This window comes from Berghia stephanieae, chromosome 10 (assembly GCF_034508935.2).
Source record: "Berghia stephanieae isolate SIO BIC M18660-M18661 chromosome 10, UCSD_Bste_1.3, whole genome shotgun sequence".
Taxonomy (NCBI): domain Eukaryota; kingdom Metazoa; phylum Mollusca; class Gastropoda; order Nudibranchia; family Aeolidiidae; genus Berghia; species Berghia stephanieae.
The window spans coordinates 37,951,400-37,965,374 of NC_088369.1; the positions used below are offsets into that span (position 1 = coordinate 37,951,400).

Sequence of the window (13,975 nt, forward strand, 5' to 3'; positions counted from 1 at the left end):
TACGTTAGTATCATCAGAAGCAGTACGGGAGTTTTGTATGTTTCTGTTCGTATTTGGTGGGCGTCCACGACGAGGTGGGGTGGCAAGGGAAACTGGTTGCGTAGAATCGACAAATGCAGCTTTAAGTCGGTCGATCGAAATCCGTTCTGCTTTGCCACCAACATCGATCAGGAATTGTTTATCTCCAGGGGTTATGACAACATAGGGACCTGTATACGGCTTCTGAAGGGGTCCTCGGTGGGTGTCAACACGGATGTAAACATATTTTGCTGACATCAAGTTCTTGGGTAAATTTGTTTGATGATAGCCGTGATGATGTGTTGGCCGTGGTGAATGAAGGGACACGTTTTGCCGAAAGGTTGCCAAAAAGTCTTTAGCGTGGAAGTCTGAAGGATGGTCAGGTATAAACTCTCCAGGGATTGTTAAAGGTTCTCCGTATACTAATTCAGCTGAAGAATGACCGATATCATCCTTAGGTGCAGTTCTTAAACCAAGCAGAACCCAAGGTAGCTCATCCACCCAATTTGGAGTTATTAGACGAGCTTTGAGGGATGATTTCAAGGACCGATGAAACCGTTCAATCATGCCGTTGGACTGAGGGTGATACGCAGTTGTGTGATGAATCTGCACACCAAGTTGACTGGCCATCTGTTTCCATAGCGTGGATGTAAATTGTGAGCCCCTGTCAGAAGTTATATCAACAGGAATACCAAACCGCGAGATCCAATCTTTGCTGTTGTTGTGGTTTGTAACGGTATTGCCTCAGGCCATCGGGTGTTCCTGTCAATTATAGTAAGGAGATGGGTGAACCCCCTTGACTGAGGTAATGGTCCAAGAGGTCAATGTTTATATGTGAGAATCGCTTTCCTGGGACATGGAATGTTTCTAACGGTGCTCGTATATGTTTTTGAATTTTCGAAGATTGGCAGTTGTGACATTGCTTAACCCATGCTGACACTTCTTTCTTAAGACCATGCCAGATAAACTTCTTGCTGATAAGTCTGACTGTGCCTTAACTCCAGGATGACTCATATTGTGAATAATTTCGAAAACCGGTCTTCTGAAGTCGGTAGGAACGATAGGTCTTGGGTAGCCGGTTGAGATGTCACAAATTAACTCTGGACCCTAGTCAACGGATGTTTTGACGATTTTGAGGCTTGTTAATGCAGTTTTGTAAGCCTGTATGTCAATGCTATTTTCTTCGGATTCCGCCATAGCTTGATAGTCGATGCCAATTGAGACTGAGTTTGTAACTGCTCTTGAGAGACAATCTGCGACAGTGTTGTTTTTTCCAGAAATGTGTCGGATGTCAGTTGTGAACTCGGATATGGCAGATAAGTGCCTTTGTTGACGAGCTGACCATGGTTCAGTTGATTTGGACATGGCATGGATTAATGGTTTATGGTCAGTAAAAATAGCGAATTGTCTCCCTTCAATGATGAAACGGAAATGACGAATGGCTAAGTGAATGCCAAGCAACTCCCTATCAAAGGTACTGTATTTCTGTTCAGGTTTACGTAACTGCCTGCTGAAAAATGCCAATGGTTCCCAATTACCTTGATGATTAAGTTGTTCAAGGACAGCGCCCACAGCTTGGTCGGAGGCGTCAGACGTTAAAGCGAGGGGTGAGTTCAAGCAAGGATGGGCTAACATTGTAGCGTTACTTAGTGCATTTTTACCGTCAGTAAAGGCTTTCAACATTTCTTGCGTCCACGTAAGTGCTTGACGTTGTTTTTTGACTTTCAAAGCACTATATAGGGGTGAAGTATTTCAGCTAGTCTCGGAATGAAACGATGGTAAAAATTCAACATCCCGAGGAACTCTTGAAGTGATTGATGGTTTTTGGTTGTGGAAATTGTTCAACAGCCTCAATTTTTGTCGCCATTGGGACAGATCCAGAATGCGAGATGTGATGGCCAAGGAAGTTAAGAGATCTCACACCGAAAAGACATTTCTCAAGACGGATAACGAGGCCTTGGTTTCTAAGTCTTTCGAATACGATTTTGAGATGTTCCATGTGTTCTGCCTCAGTTGAACTTGCAACCAGAATGTCGTCTAAATAACAAAAGACGCAGTCTAAATCTTGTAAAATGGAGTCCATTAAACGTTGGAATGCTTGTGCTGCATCTTTTAATCCAAATGGCATTCTTAAGAACTCCCAAAGGCCGAAAGGGGTTATCACTGCCGTTTTTGGGACGTCTTCTGGAGCGACTGGAATTTGGTGGTATCCTCTGACAAGGTCGATCTTCGAGAAGATGATCTTACCGTCTAAGTTTGCTGTAAAATCATGAATGTGTGGTACAGGATATCGATCTGGTATAGTAGCATCGTTAAGTCGACGAAAATCTCCGCAGGGACGCATTGTGCCATCAGCCTTGGGGACCATGTGTAATGGGGAAGCCCAAGGGCTCTTTGATTTTTGAATTATGCCCATTTTCTCCATTTCCAAAAATTCCTTTTTTGCACACAAGAGTTTTTCTGGAGCCAGGCGACGAGCACGTGCGAATACTGGGCGACCTTTGGTTGTGATGAAATGTTGCACGCCATGTTTCACAGTTGCCGTTGAAAATGTTGGTTGAAGTAGTACTGGATAGTTATTCAATAATTTTCTGAATGTATTGCAGTTCGGCTCGAGAGGTGAGAGTTCGGCGTTTGCGCAAACTGAACTTACTGAACAAGGTACGTGCGAAAACGTTTCAGCGTCGATAAGGCGTCGACCACGAATATCCACAAGCAGATTATGATGACGTAGAAAATCTGCTCCAAGTAGGGGACGCTTGACATCAGCTTTGATAAGTCGTGCATTGAATGAACGCGATCCAATACGTATGTTAGTTTCAAAGCATCCGTATGTTTTTATTGTAGAACCATTAGCAGCTTGTAATGCGAGATCAGAGGAACCCAAGCTTTTGTCTGATGCAGAGGCGGCGTCGGTTTGAATTTTCATCGAAGACGATGAGTTGGAGGTTTTTTGATGTGGGCGCGTTGGCTGAGTAAGAATCCGGGTCGACAGCAGAATTTACTGTTTTCTCGGCTTGGCGTTTCCCTGGTTTTCCTTGTTTTTCTTGAATGAATTGAAGAGTTTGCATGTTTGTGCTCATCGACGGGCATTTGAACCAAACCGTTGATGGTACCAGCAGAGGGAATCTATTTCACTGTGTGTCAACTTCATAAGTAGTATGAGAAATTGAAAAGGAGTTAGAGTTTGAGTGAGCAGCGTAGAAAAAATTGTCAGCTTCTCTGGCAAGTGCCCTGTAATCATCCAGGTTGGACGAGTTTGCTAATGGAAGTCTGATGTTTGCTGGAAGTTGTCTTAAGAATAACTGTCTGAAGAGCAGACAGGGCTTGTGTTTGCCGAGGAGCACCAACATCCTGTCCATTAACTCAGATGGCTTTAAGTCGCCCAAACCATTCGTGTTGATTAGAGATTCCGCTCTCTCTGTTTCCGAAAGGCCGAACGCAGACAGCAGGAAGTTTTTCAGTATTTCATATTTACCTTCCTTGGGTGGTGATGATAGAATGGCAAGGGCTCTAGTTGCTGTGTCTGAGTCTAAGGCAGCCACTACAAAGTAGTACTTTGTTTCATCGCTTGCTATATCACGTAAGGCAAATTGTGCCTCGCTTTGTGCAAACCACGCTGAAGGACAAGTGGTCCAGAATGTGGGCAATTTCAATGCTACGGCGTCGATAGACATGTTTATTATTATTATGTTCTTGTGAAGAGTTGAACTTGTAAATAGTAATAATAATAATATATACCTATCTCTTAAGTTGTTTTAAGTCGGGGTCACCAATGTAGCATCTACTTTACTGGAAACAACAAACAATGAAAGCAATGTGTAGTGAATTTTATAAATTTAATGGGTTCTCTCGTGTTTACGTTTTTGTCTGATCTGACGTGTAGAGTAGTCTTGCAGTCCGCAGTATGTGGTAAGTCTTCGTAGTTCGTAGGAAACGGAGATCGCCACAATACGTTGTAATCGAGGTTGCTGTAATTTGTAAATGATAAATTGTAGATTGCATATCGTAGTTTGTAGATTGTGTTTATTCTTACATATCCATGGCGTAGTTTTGTTAAGATTATTACTTCATTTCAAGGTATTCGTGTATATACCAAAGAGATTAGGACATTTCCGATTTCTGTTGTGGTTGAGTTTGAGTTGACTCTGTCGTTGTAGCCGCTATCAGCGTTTCAGTCAATTCCGATTCACTATGTGTGTCTTGTTTTGACGTTGTCATCAGCGTTTCCGTTATGACCGATGTTCGCAAGTGTCAACTTTTTGATGTGTGTATCATGTTTTACTGCAGACACTACTTCTGCCTTTGGTTAAATCGAATCATTCCCTTTAGAAAATTCCCTAATTTAATCTCGTAATATGATTTTGTTTATGTTATCAATATTATTTGTGTTATCGTAGTACTTCCTACCATTTCAACTAATTGCTGACTAATTACACACTTAAGATTAATTCTGATCAATTGAACACATCTTTTTCTTCGACTAAGTTAAACATTTTATGATATAAATGTTAAATTAAACTCACGCTATGTGCAAGTCCTTATCCACTTTATTTTAATAAATATAGATAAATCTTTACTACAATAACAACAGTTATAAGCAAATCGAAAGGAGAAAAATATGATGACGAAAATATTCGCAGAAACAATACACACTCTGCTCAATAAAAATTCAGTACCTCGTACCTTTGCTCTAGGCTTATTATAATATTCATATAACTCATTGCGACTTAATCTCGCGCTTCATAATAATATAGTATTGATAAAATTGTCCGCTTTAACCTCGCCATATATTTATAAAACTTCTCCGCCTTCTGCGTCATTTCATACTGTTAAACCATGCGCTTTAATCAAACGCAAAATAAAATAACCGAACGCCTCATTCCTGCTTCGCGTAATTTAAACCGTGTACACATAATTACCGCGTCTTACATCATTGCGCTTATTTACCCAGTATGCATTTACAACATTTTACCATATGAGTTACTTATAATTCGCTGATTCTTAACGAAGTAACCGCTTGTGTCACAATTAATATCAGCTCACATGACATGATAATTAGTGCCGCGCTGAGGACCGGACCGAGGACCGGTCCCACGGTCTTTTAGCTGTGAACCGTGGTCCAGTCCCAAAGAGGAAGACCGCCGGCGGTCCTCACTTCTTATCACCTTTCAACGGTCTCGCGCCATACTACTTCCCCAGCGATTCGTTGCCTCGGTCCTTTGCCTATCTTCCACCAATCACCACCCATCCCACTTAATTAATCGCACCCACCCCCCTTTGCCATACACTAAACGACACAGACGACCATAGAGGCAGACGACCACCTCCCTCCACTCCGCAAACCGCCCTTTCGTGTGTGAGATGGGGGAACAGGAGGCGCACGCCTTGGACGATTCCATTATACGGGGTAAATTTCAAAATTTACTACACCATAATGATCGCAATGACAATGATCTATGATGAAGGCATGACCCCTCTTCTCTAATGGGTTATTGTTTGAAATGTATGTGACTACTAAAGATGTGTGTGTGTGTGTGTGTGTGTGTGTGTGTCGAACCTAGCAAGTTGCAAGTCTGATTTTTTGTTTTCTTTTGTCCATCTCTTGTCGCCACTCCTTTCTATCGCATTGTTGTCATTTAAAATAATACAATAATATTAAAATTTCGTTTGGTGTTTTAACTAATCAAGTAATATGAGTTTCATTAGTTTCTTCCGTCCAAAAAAAACCAGTTATAACGTCTGTATTTTTAAAAGGTCCAATAGAATATTTGGGGACCCCGATAGCTCAGTTGATAGAGCACTCTCTTTATACGCAAAGGGCCAGAGATCGATCCCGGGTGCAGTCGATTTTTTTCTGAATCCCTGTCTACTCAGCAATGAATGGGTAGCTGAGTTTGTTAGATCTGGCGAAAAGTCACCATCGACCCCTCTTATCACCTCATCCACCCCCTCTTATTATAACTTCACGTCTCTCTCTTACTCTTCAATGCTCGCTGCCCTCTAATTGTGTGTGTGTGTGGGGGGGGGGGAGGGGGGGGGGTAGGAGTTGCGTGTGTGTATCAACGCCACGAACAACTCGATCAACGCCTTGGGCGATGCCATTATCTCCGTTAATGGGGATAAATTTCAAATTTTATTAAATTATCGAAGTAACAATGAAGTACGGTGAGCAAATAAAGAAGGCATCACCCCTCTTCTCTAATTAGGTTACAATTTGAAATGAGTGTGACTACTCCGTGTGTTTTACTCCTGTAGGCCACGGTTTTCATCGTGTAGCGGTCTTTAACGGTTCAAGAATGAACGGACCGGTCTAGAGACCGGTCCTTGCGGTCTTCATTTCCCAAGGACCGTAGGACCGTGGTCCTTAAGCTTGCCAAGGACCGCCCCGCACTAATGATAATGCATTTTCAATAGTTTGTTATTTTTTTGTTTGTTTTTTGTTTGTTTGTTGCTTTAGGTCTCTTCCAACACAATTGAGGTTATATGAGAGACCGCTGAAACAAAAAAACAAGCAATCCAACAAAAATAGTACAAATGTCAATCAAAATCATAACCTAAAGATATCATAAGCTAAATTATAAATAACCAAGAACAAACAGGCAGAGGATTTACAGGAAAAAAAATATCCCCTGTCAAAAATACAATCACAAACCAAAGAAGCAGGATAGGCTAGTAAAGCGAAGAAGAAACGACATCACTATCGGATCGTACACCCATGCGAACATCATAGGTATATGATTCAAGGGTGATGCTCCCATCCAACCACCCGCTAGTTTGTTATTCTTCCGTAATAACATTTTTTAAAAGACATCTGTCTTTCACAATAATTAATACTCCGTCATTGTATTAAAATTATCTCCTTTTCTTTTCCCGACTTTAAATCAAAAGTCCGTTATTCCGTTATAATAATATTATTGTGTTTCTTCCGGAGTGTTCTCAGTATATATATATATATATATATATATATATATATATATATATATATAAATTTATTTATATATAAATGACTAATTGTCCCACTTGAAATGCGCAATGTTTCCCTCATAAATCATTGAAAAATTAATTTTTTTTTCACAATATGGTAGGTATCTCTCAATTAATTTTCAGACAGAATAACATTTTGGCACTTTGACAAAACAAATATCTTCATATTGGCCAGAAAATTTATACTTCAATTATCGAAGACTTCTCGAATTCAGATCACCCTCTAACCGTTCAAAAAATTTTAAACCTGAAACTTCGAAGAACTGCTAAATTTCAGAATTTTTAACAAGTTGAGAGTTAGCTTCTTTGGTATATATTCTAAGTAAAATACATTTTTTGCAAAAATATGAAATGCTATATTAAAATCTTTGTTAAAACAGAATGGGTATAGTCTAGATATTGTGTTATGAATATAATGTTTCTCTCAATACTGCCGTACGCTGAAAAAAATAACAAACTCCAACAAATATTTTGGCCATAAAACTCGTTCTTCAACTATCCATTGATTAAAATGACCCCCAATTTGTTAAAGACTCTGAAACTTGGGACTTCTTTGCAGTTCCAGAATTTTGATTTTTTGGACTAAATAATGGCCATTTTAATCGTTGATATTTGAAGGACTAGTTTTCTAGCTAAATGTTTTTTAAAAAAGTGTTTTCATTCATAATACGGTAGATATTTTTGCACACCATTTTGTAAAATAATACATCGTTTTGCGTCAGAGTGAGAGAACAAAAGCAATAAATCATGTTTATCATACCAGTGTAATGATTAGACAGGTTAATAACCATGAATGGTTAATACCTCACAATTGAATATCGAAATACATTCAAACTAACGTGTGGGCATAAATACGTTTGACAACTCAAACTGACACAGTGTCAGTTGTTATGGAAACGTCATCAAACCAACGTGGACTTACCTATATGTGTAGGAATTCAAATTGTTATGATCTCGGATTGTATTGAAATATCCTCAAACCAAAGTGTATTTATTGACAGGCCTGATAACCTAAGCTGTTTTGGTCCCATAGTTCTAACTGGAATACTCTTGTAACAATCAATAGAAAAGAAACTCCATTTCAACAATGTCAAATCAAGCCCATGGTCGTGTTTGTTTATCAGACGTGTAAATATCTACATGTAGAATAGAATGCATTGTTATATCGTTTGCACTGTGGCTATCTGACTTTTAGAGTATTTATGTGATTTGGTTGGAAACAAAAAAGACATTTGTTGGACTTTCTGTTAAACAAAGCTATGGCCAAGATCAATGTATATTTAATAACAAGCCTGACATTTCAAATATGACCAATCTTCTCAAACTGTTATTGAGTAGGACAAAACAAGATAATGAAAAGTGAAGTAAAAGTTGAAATTATAAGGAATAGGAAATTAGATTTTTTTTGTCACTTAAGAAACAAAATCAGTGTTTTTTTTAATAAAAACTCACAATTTAACTCAAGTCTCATATTATACATAATATAAGGCATCAGGTTCCATTCAACATAATATCGATTTGAGTTAATGGGTCACATTTGAAATCTTAATCTACTATTTATTACCAAGCCCGTTTTGAACTAAGACTTGTTATGAATTAAGTCCAACCATGACGTCGATGAAATCTCTACATACTTTCTACAAATGGTGCACCACGATAGGATGTTTCTTGCTCCTTTTCCCTCTGGGACACGTGTTTTTCTGGGGCAATGTGCACGTTTACTGTACATCATACTTGACATACTATACTGGAATGGCCCCCGAGGCCGAAGGGCCCTGGATCATGAGCTTGAAATTAGGAACTACGCATATAGTTGGTTTGTTTGTCGGATTTTTAATACGGCGCACTGGACCGAGACCAATTATTTTATCTGGAATTGCCCTCTCGAGTGCGAGTTATTTCTTGACCTACCCATTCAACAATCATACTTTTGGATGGTTTTTACATTTGGAGTTTTGAGTGGTTTCAGTCATGGGCTGCTGTACTTTGCAGGTATTCAACTTGTTGTAAACTGGGCTGGAGACGATGTTGGAACTTATGTTGGTGTGGCCAGATCTGGGAGGTTCATTGGAGGGATACTCACAAATATCTTTGTTACGTTGTACGTGAACCCTGAAAATAAAATCCCGGATAGAAAAGTGGGATCGGAACTCTATTTCTCACAGAAGGATCTTCTGGACAAAGTACCGTGGGTTTTTCCCATTCTGGGAACAATATCTACAATTCTTCAGATATTCGGGTTCTTTTTAGTTAGGAACAAACCGACAGAGGAGGCGGAAAAGGAGGAGAAGAAGGAGGAAGAGAAGATCTCCAAAGCTGAGAATCATGGAAGTTGTGTGCAGGATGTTGAATCTTGTAACAAAAACACCAGAGTTGTCGATTTGCCATGGAAAAAGAGTGAAATTGGCTCGTCGTCAGATAAGAATTCCCCATCAAATACTCAATATTTGTTGATGTCATCGAAATCAATAGCACATTCGCCTCTGAAGTCATCACCTCATCTGTTGGCTCGAGCAATTCCTTACTTATCATCATTATTTTCATCATCCTCACCATCATCATCATCATCATCATCATCATCATCATCATCATCATCATCATCATCATCATCATCATCAACATCATCATCATCATCATTATCATCATCACCACCATTATCATCAGAATCGACATCTTCTTCAAGTTCATCAACAGCTACACCTGATACATACAACCAAATACCAGCAAACCATTCACACGACTTAAGCCCAGGTCAAATGATAACCACAACTAGATTCTATACGATGATCCTTACTTTTATCACCGTCCAAACCAACTTCGTCATAATCAACAATTACTACAAAGAATTCGGACAACTTTGGATACAAGACGACTTCTTCTTGACCAGATTAGGCACATGCAATTCCATCGCAATGCTGATCTCATCAATAACTGCAGGCGTCTTGCTAGATCATTTCAACATCAAGAATATATTCATGATCTACAACATCATCCTAACATTTGTCGGATCTCTCTATCCCTTCCTTCCACGTCTCAACACCTGGGGTTTCTCCATACTTACAGTTATTTATACAGGCATGACTGAAGCTTTCTACTCCACCCTCGGCTCCGGGACTGCAAAACTGTTTGGAAAGGCATACTTTGCCTCTAACGTGGCAATCGTTTTCGCGCCGTCTGTCATTCTCGACATTATTTTACCACTTGTTTTGGAAGAAATCCTCCTGCAACTCGGCTGGAATTATTTGTTTTTGTTTCCAGTTTTCTGTAATGTGTTTGCCTTCGTGATTATTATTGCTACCGATTTTACCCCTTGATGAATCTGAAAACGGATGATGATGACGATGATGGTAATGATGGCCAGTAGCTGAGAGATTGTACAGCTTTTAAATTTTCTCTGCTATTCTGTTATCGCAAAGTTCAACACTGAAAAGGCAATGTGATTGATCACTGGCGGACTAGTCAACACAGAGTTATATGTTCAAAGTTCAAAAGTTTATTTTTAGGCAATTGCCAATATAACCCATACAAGAATATTATAATATTTTCATCAACAAATCAATAAGTAAAATCAATAATAAAGCAAGGCTAAGAATGATAATAATAATGATGATGATAATGATGATGATGATGACGATAATAACAATAATAATAATAATAATAATAAATAATAATAATAATATAATAATAATAATAATAATAATAATAATAATAATAATAATAATAATACTAATACTAATAACAATAATAATAATAATAATAATAATAATAATAATAATAATCTATAATCATCACATCATCATCAATCACATCATCATCATCATCATCATCATCATCATCATCATAAAATAACAATAATATTTAAAAAATAATGATAATTATAATGGTGATAATAATGTAAAATCATCAAAAGATTTATTTATTAGATTGAATTATTAATTATATTTTTTTAAAAGAAGTCTTGGTACAACTCAAATTTTTCACATTTTATGAATCAGCATAAAATACGACACGATGATAATGGTTTTTTACACTTTACTATGAGATTTGGTTACATATGATATATATAATCATGAAATATTCTTATAGCAAGAGTAATATTCTTCTACTACTACTACTACTACTACTACTACTACTACTACTACTACTACTACTACTACTACTACTACTACTACTACTCTCCTCTCTACTACTACTACTACTACTACTACTACTACTACTACTACTACTACTACTATACTACTACTACTACTACTACTACTACTACTACTACTACTACTACTACTACTACTACTACTACACTACTACTACTACTACTACACACTACCACTACGACTACTACTGCTACCACTACTACCACCACTACCACTATCACTTCTACTACTACTACTACTACTACTACTACTACTACTGCTACTACTGTTGAGAAAAAAGTAGTGCCGGAATCGGTGACAGTGCTTGCGGAGAGTGAGGCAGAGAGAGGTGACTGAGTGGACGAAAGGGACAGAGCTGTCCATCGTTCTTCTTGTTCAAAATAAAGTTTTTCTTATTCTCATTGGATGTCTCTTGTCGAATTTGTGGAGTTATGGAAATTTCTATCTATCTGTAAATATTCAGAACATTCTGGTGCCGAAAACCTGGGAGACTTTAGATGGATTATTATTTATAAACTTTTGTGAGATAGAGATTTCAAGATGTCGACTAGTGACCGAGAAACTTTAATAAAGAAACGTGCAGCCAAGAGAGGCTGGCTAACGAGAGCTGTGGATCGATTATCAGTTATAATTAACAAAAGTGATGTTTCTAGAGAGGAAATCGAGGTTGGACTGAACAATGTAAGTAAACATCAGTTTAACGAAATTCAAGACAATTTAGAATTACTTTTAGAGGCGTCAGAATTGCCTACGGACATTGACGAAGCGGAAGAATACATCGTGCGTGCTAATGAAACAACCGCGCAAGCCAATCGCAAATGGAACCAGCTTTCCCAAATGCCGATTCAGGGCCCAACACCTGCAAAACTTACTACAGTCGGATCCCATTATACCGCGTCACCCCAACTGCCGAAAATTGAGATAACGAAATTTAACGGAGATTTTTCCGAGTGGCCATCATTTGAAGACAAATTTTCAGCTCTTATTGATAAGACCAACTTACCAGACATTTCGAAATTTAGCTATTTGCAGAGTTTCTTGACTGGAGAGGCAAAAGTTGCCATTCAAGGACTTTCTTTAACATCAGAAAATTATTCAGTTGCTTTGGATATTTTGAAAGATCGTTTTGGTCGAAAAGAAAGAATTATTTTTGGACACGTGCAAAATTTGTTAAATGTAGAGTTTCCAAACACGCGAAACACGAAAGCATTGTGGTCGGTGTTCAATCAACTACAAGTGAACATTAGAAGTCTGAAAAACTTGGATGTAGATGGCAGCAAATTTGGTTTGGTTCTAACTCCTATCATCGTTAGCCGGTTGCCGTCGGATATTCGACTCATGTGGGCCAGACAGAGCCTCAGGAAGGAAGCGGATCTTGACTTCTTAATGGATTTTTTGCAATGCGAGATTGAAAATCGGGAACGCTCTTACAGCTTCAATCCTGAACAACGTGAGCGGCGTGAACAACGACAACCAACGAATCGTCATCATGGATCCTCGTCAACGGTGTCTGCCTTTACGTCTACTATGAGTGATGACAGCGGGCGTTGTTTGTTTTGCTCTGGTAAACACCCAACGGAAAAGTGTCGGACAATTAATTCGATGAAACAAGAGGATGTTTTGATTAAGATTAAGGACAACAAGTTGTGTTTTGTTTGTTTTAAGAAAGGACATATTGCTAAAAAATGCTATTCTCATTGTAAATCATGTGGTCAAAAACACATTGCTTTCTTCTGTAAGAAAGAAGACACAAAAAAGATGGATGTTGATGTTAATTCCGAATCCACCAATGTTAGTTTTTGTAGAAGTAAACTTACAAACGAGAGCACTGTGTTACAAACCATGAAAGTGTCTGTAAATGGAAATCAATTTACAGCTTTGCTGGACAGTGGTGCTGACAGAAGCTTCATCTCCACTAAAGCTGTCAAATTGATCCATCCAACCTTGTATGGTCGTGAGAAATTGAATGTGTCTGCTTTTGAGGCTAAGAAGCCATCTGGTAATTCCACAAAGAATGTTTATGATGTTAGCTTTGACTTACCAGATAGAAGTAAGACTTCCATGTTTTTGATTGAGGTGAACACAATCTGTGCCCCCATGTATAGGCCTGCTATACCTGTTAGTATTATGTCAGAATTTACCGCATGCAACTTTTCTGAGAATTTGCAGAGTGATGGTGATGTCACTATTGACTTCTTGTTTGGACAAGATTATTATTGGAAGATAGTCAGAGCAGGAATCAGTGTAAGTGGGCCCTCTGGATTGGTCGCTCAAAAGACCATTTTTGACACATGGGTTCTCTCAGGGACTTATGTGAGTTCAAACACTCAGACAAGGGATTCGAACCCCACGCAACTATTATGTTTAACAGATATCCCTCATTCAGACTTTGGAAAAATGTGGGATTTAAGTTACCTCGAATGTTGTCACGAGGCCAAACCAGAAATTAAGTCAAAAGTCATGACTGAATTTTCAGAGAGCATTAAGCACAATGGGCAAAGGTACGAAGTGGCCTTGCCCTGGGTCGAAACAAAGAAACAGTATTTACAAACAAATGAAGAGCAAGCCCAAATAAGGCTTGAAAGGTTAGACAAAAAGTTGTCTAAAGATCAAGTATTAAAAGAGGGGTACAATGAGGTATTCCATAAGATGGAGGCAGAGGGCATAATAGAAGAAATAAAAGACGAGGAAGAGGTGACAAATGTCAACATGAGTTTTATCTTCCACACCGACCTGTGGTGAAGATGTCTAGTGTGTCTACCAAAATACGTCCCGTTTTTTTGCTTCCGGTCCGAATGCAGTCTCTCTAAATGACTGCA

The 13,975-nt window shown here is 38.6% G+C and overlaps 2 protein-coding genes across 2 annotated transcripts; both read left to right on the plus strand.

Moving 5' to 3' along the window:
• The first annotated feature begins 8,226 nt into the window (after positions 1-8,226).
• Positions 8,227-10,618, plus strand: LOC144956155 (uncharacterized). Its single transcript, XM_078886539.1, has one exon. It carries the CDS (start codon positions 8,649-8,651, stop codon positions 10,317-10,319), a length of 1,671 nt encoding a protein of 556 aa, XP_078742665.1. The 5' UTR covers positions 8,227-8,648; the 3' UTR covers positions 10,320-10,618.
• Positions 10,619-11,696: 1,078 nt separating this feature from the next.
• On the plus strand, positions 11,697-13,898 carry LOC144980659 (uncharacterized). Its single transcript, XM_078928338.1, has one exon. The coding sequence runs from the start codon at positions 11,697-11,699 to the stop codon at positions 13,896-13,898; it is 2,202 nt and encodes a 733-aa protein (XP_078784464.1).
• The last annotated feature ends 77 nt before the right edge of the window (positions 13,899-13,975 follow it).

Coding starts and splice junctions, on each gene's coding strand:
- LOC144956155 (XM_078886539.1), top strand. CDS start 8,649: ATGGTGCACCACGATAGGATGTTTCTTGCTCCTTTTCCCTCTGGGACA.
- LOC144980659 (XM_078928338.1), top strand. CDS start 11,697: ATGTCGACTAGTGACCGAGAAACTTTAATAAAGAAACGTGCAGCCAAG.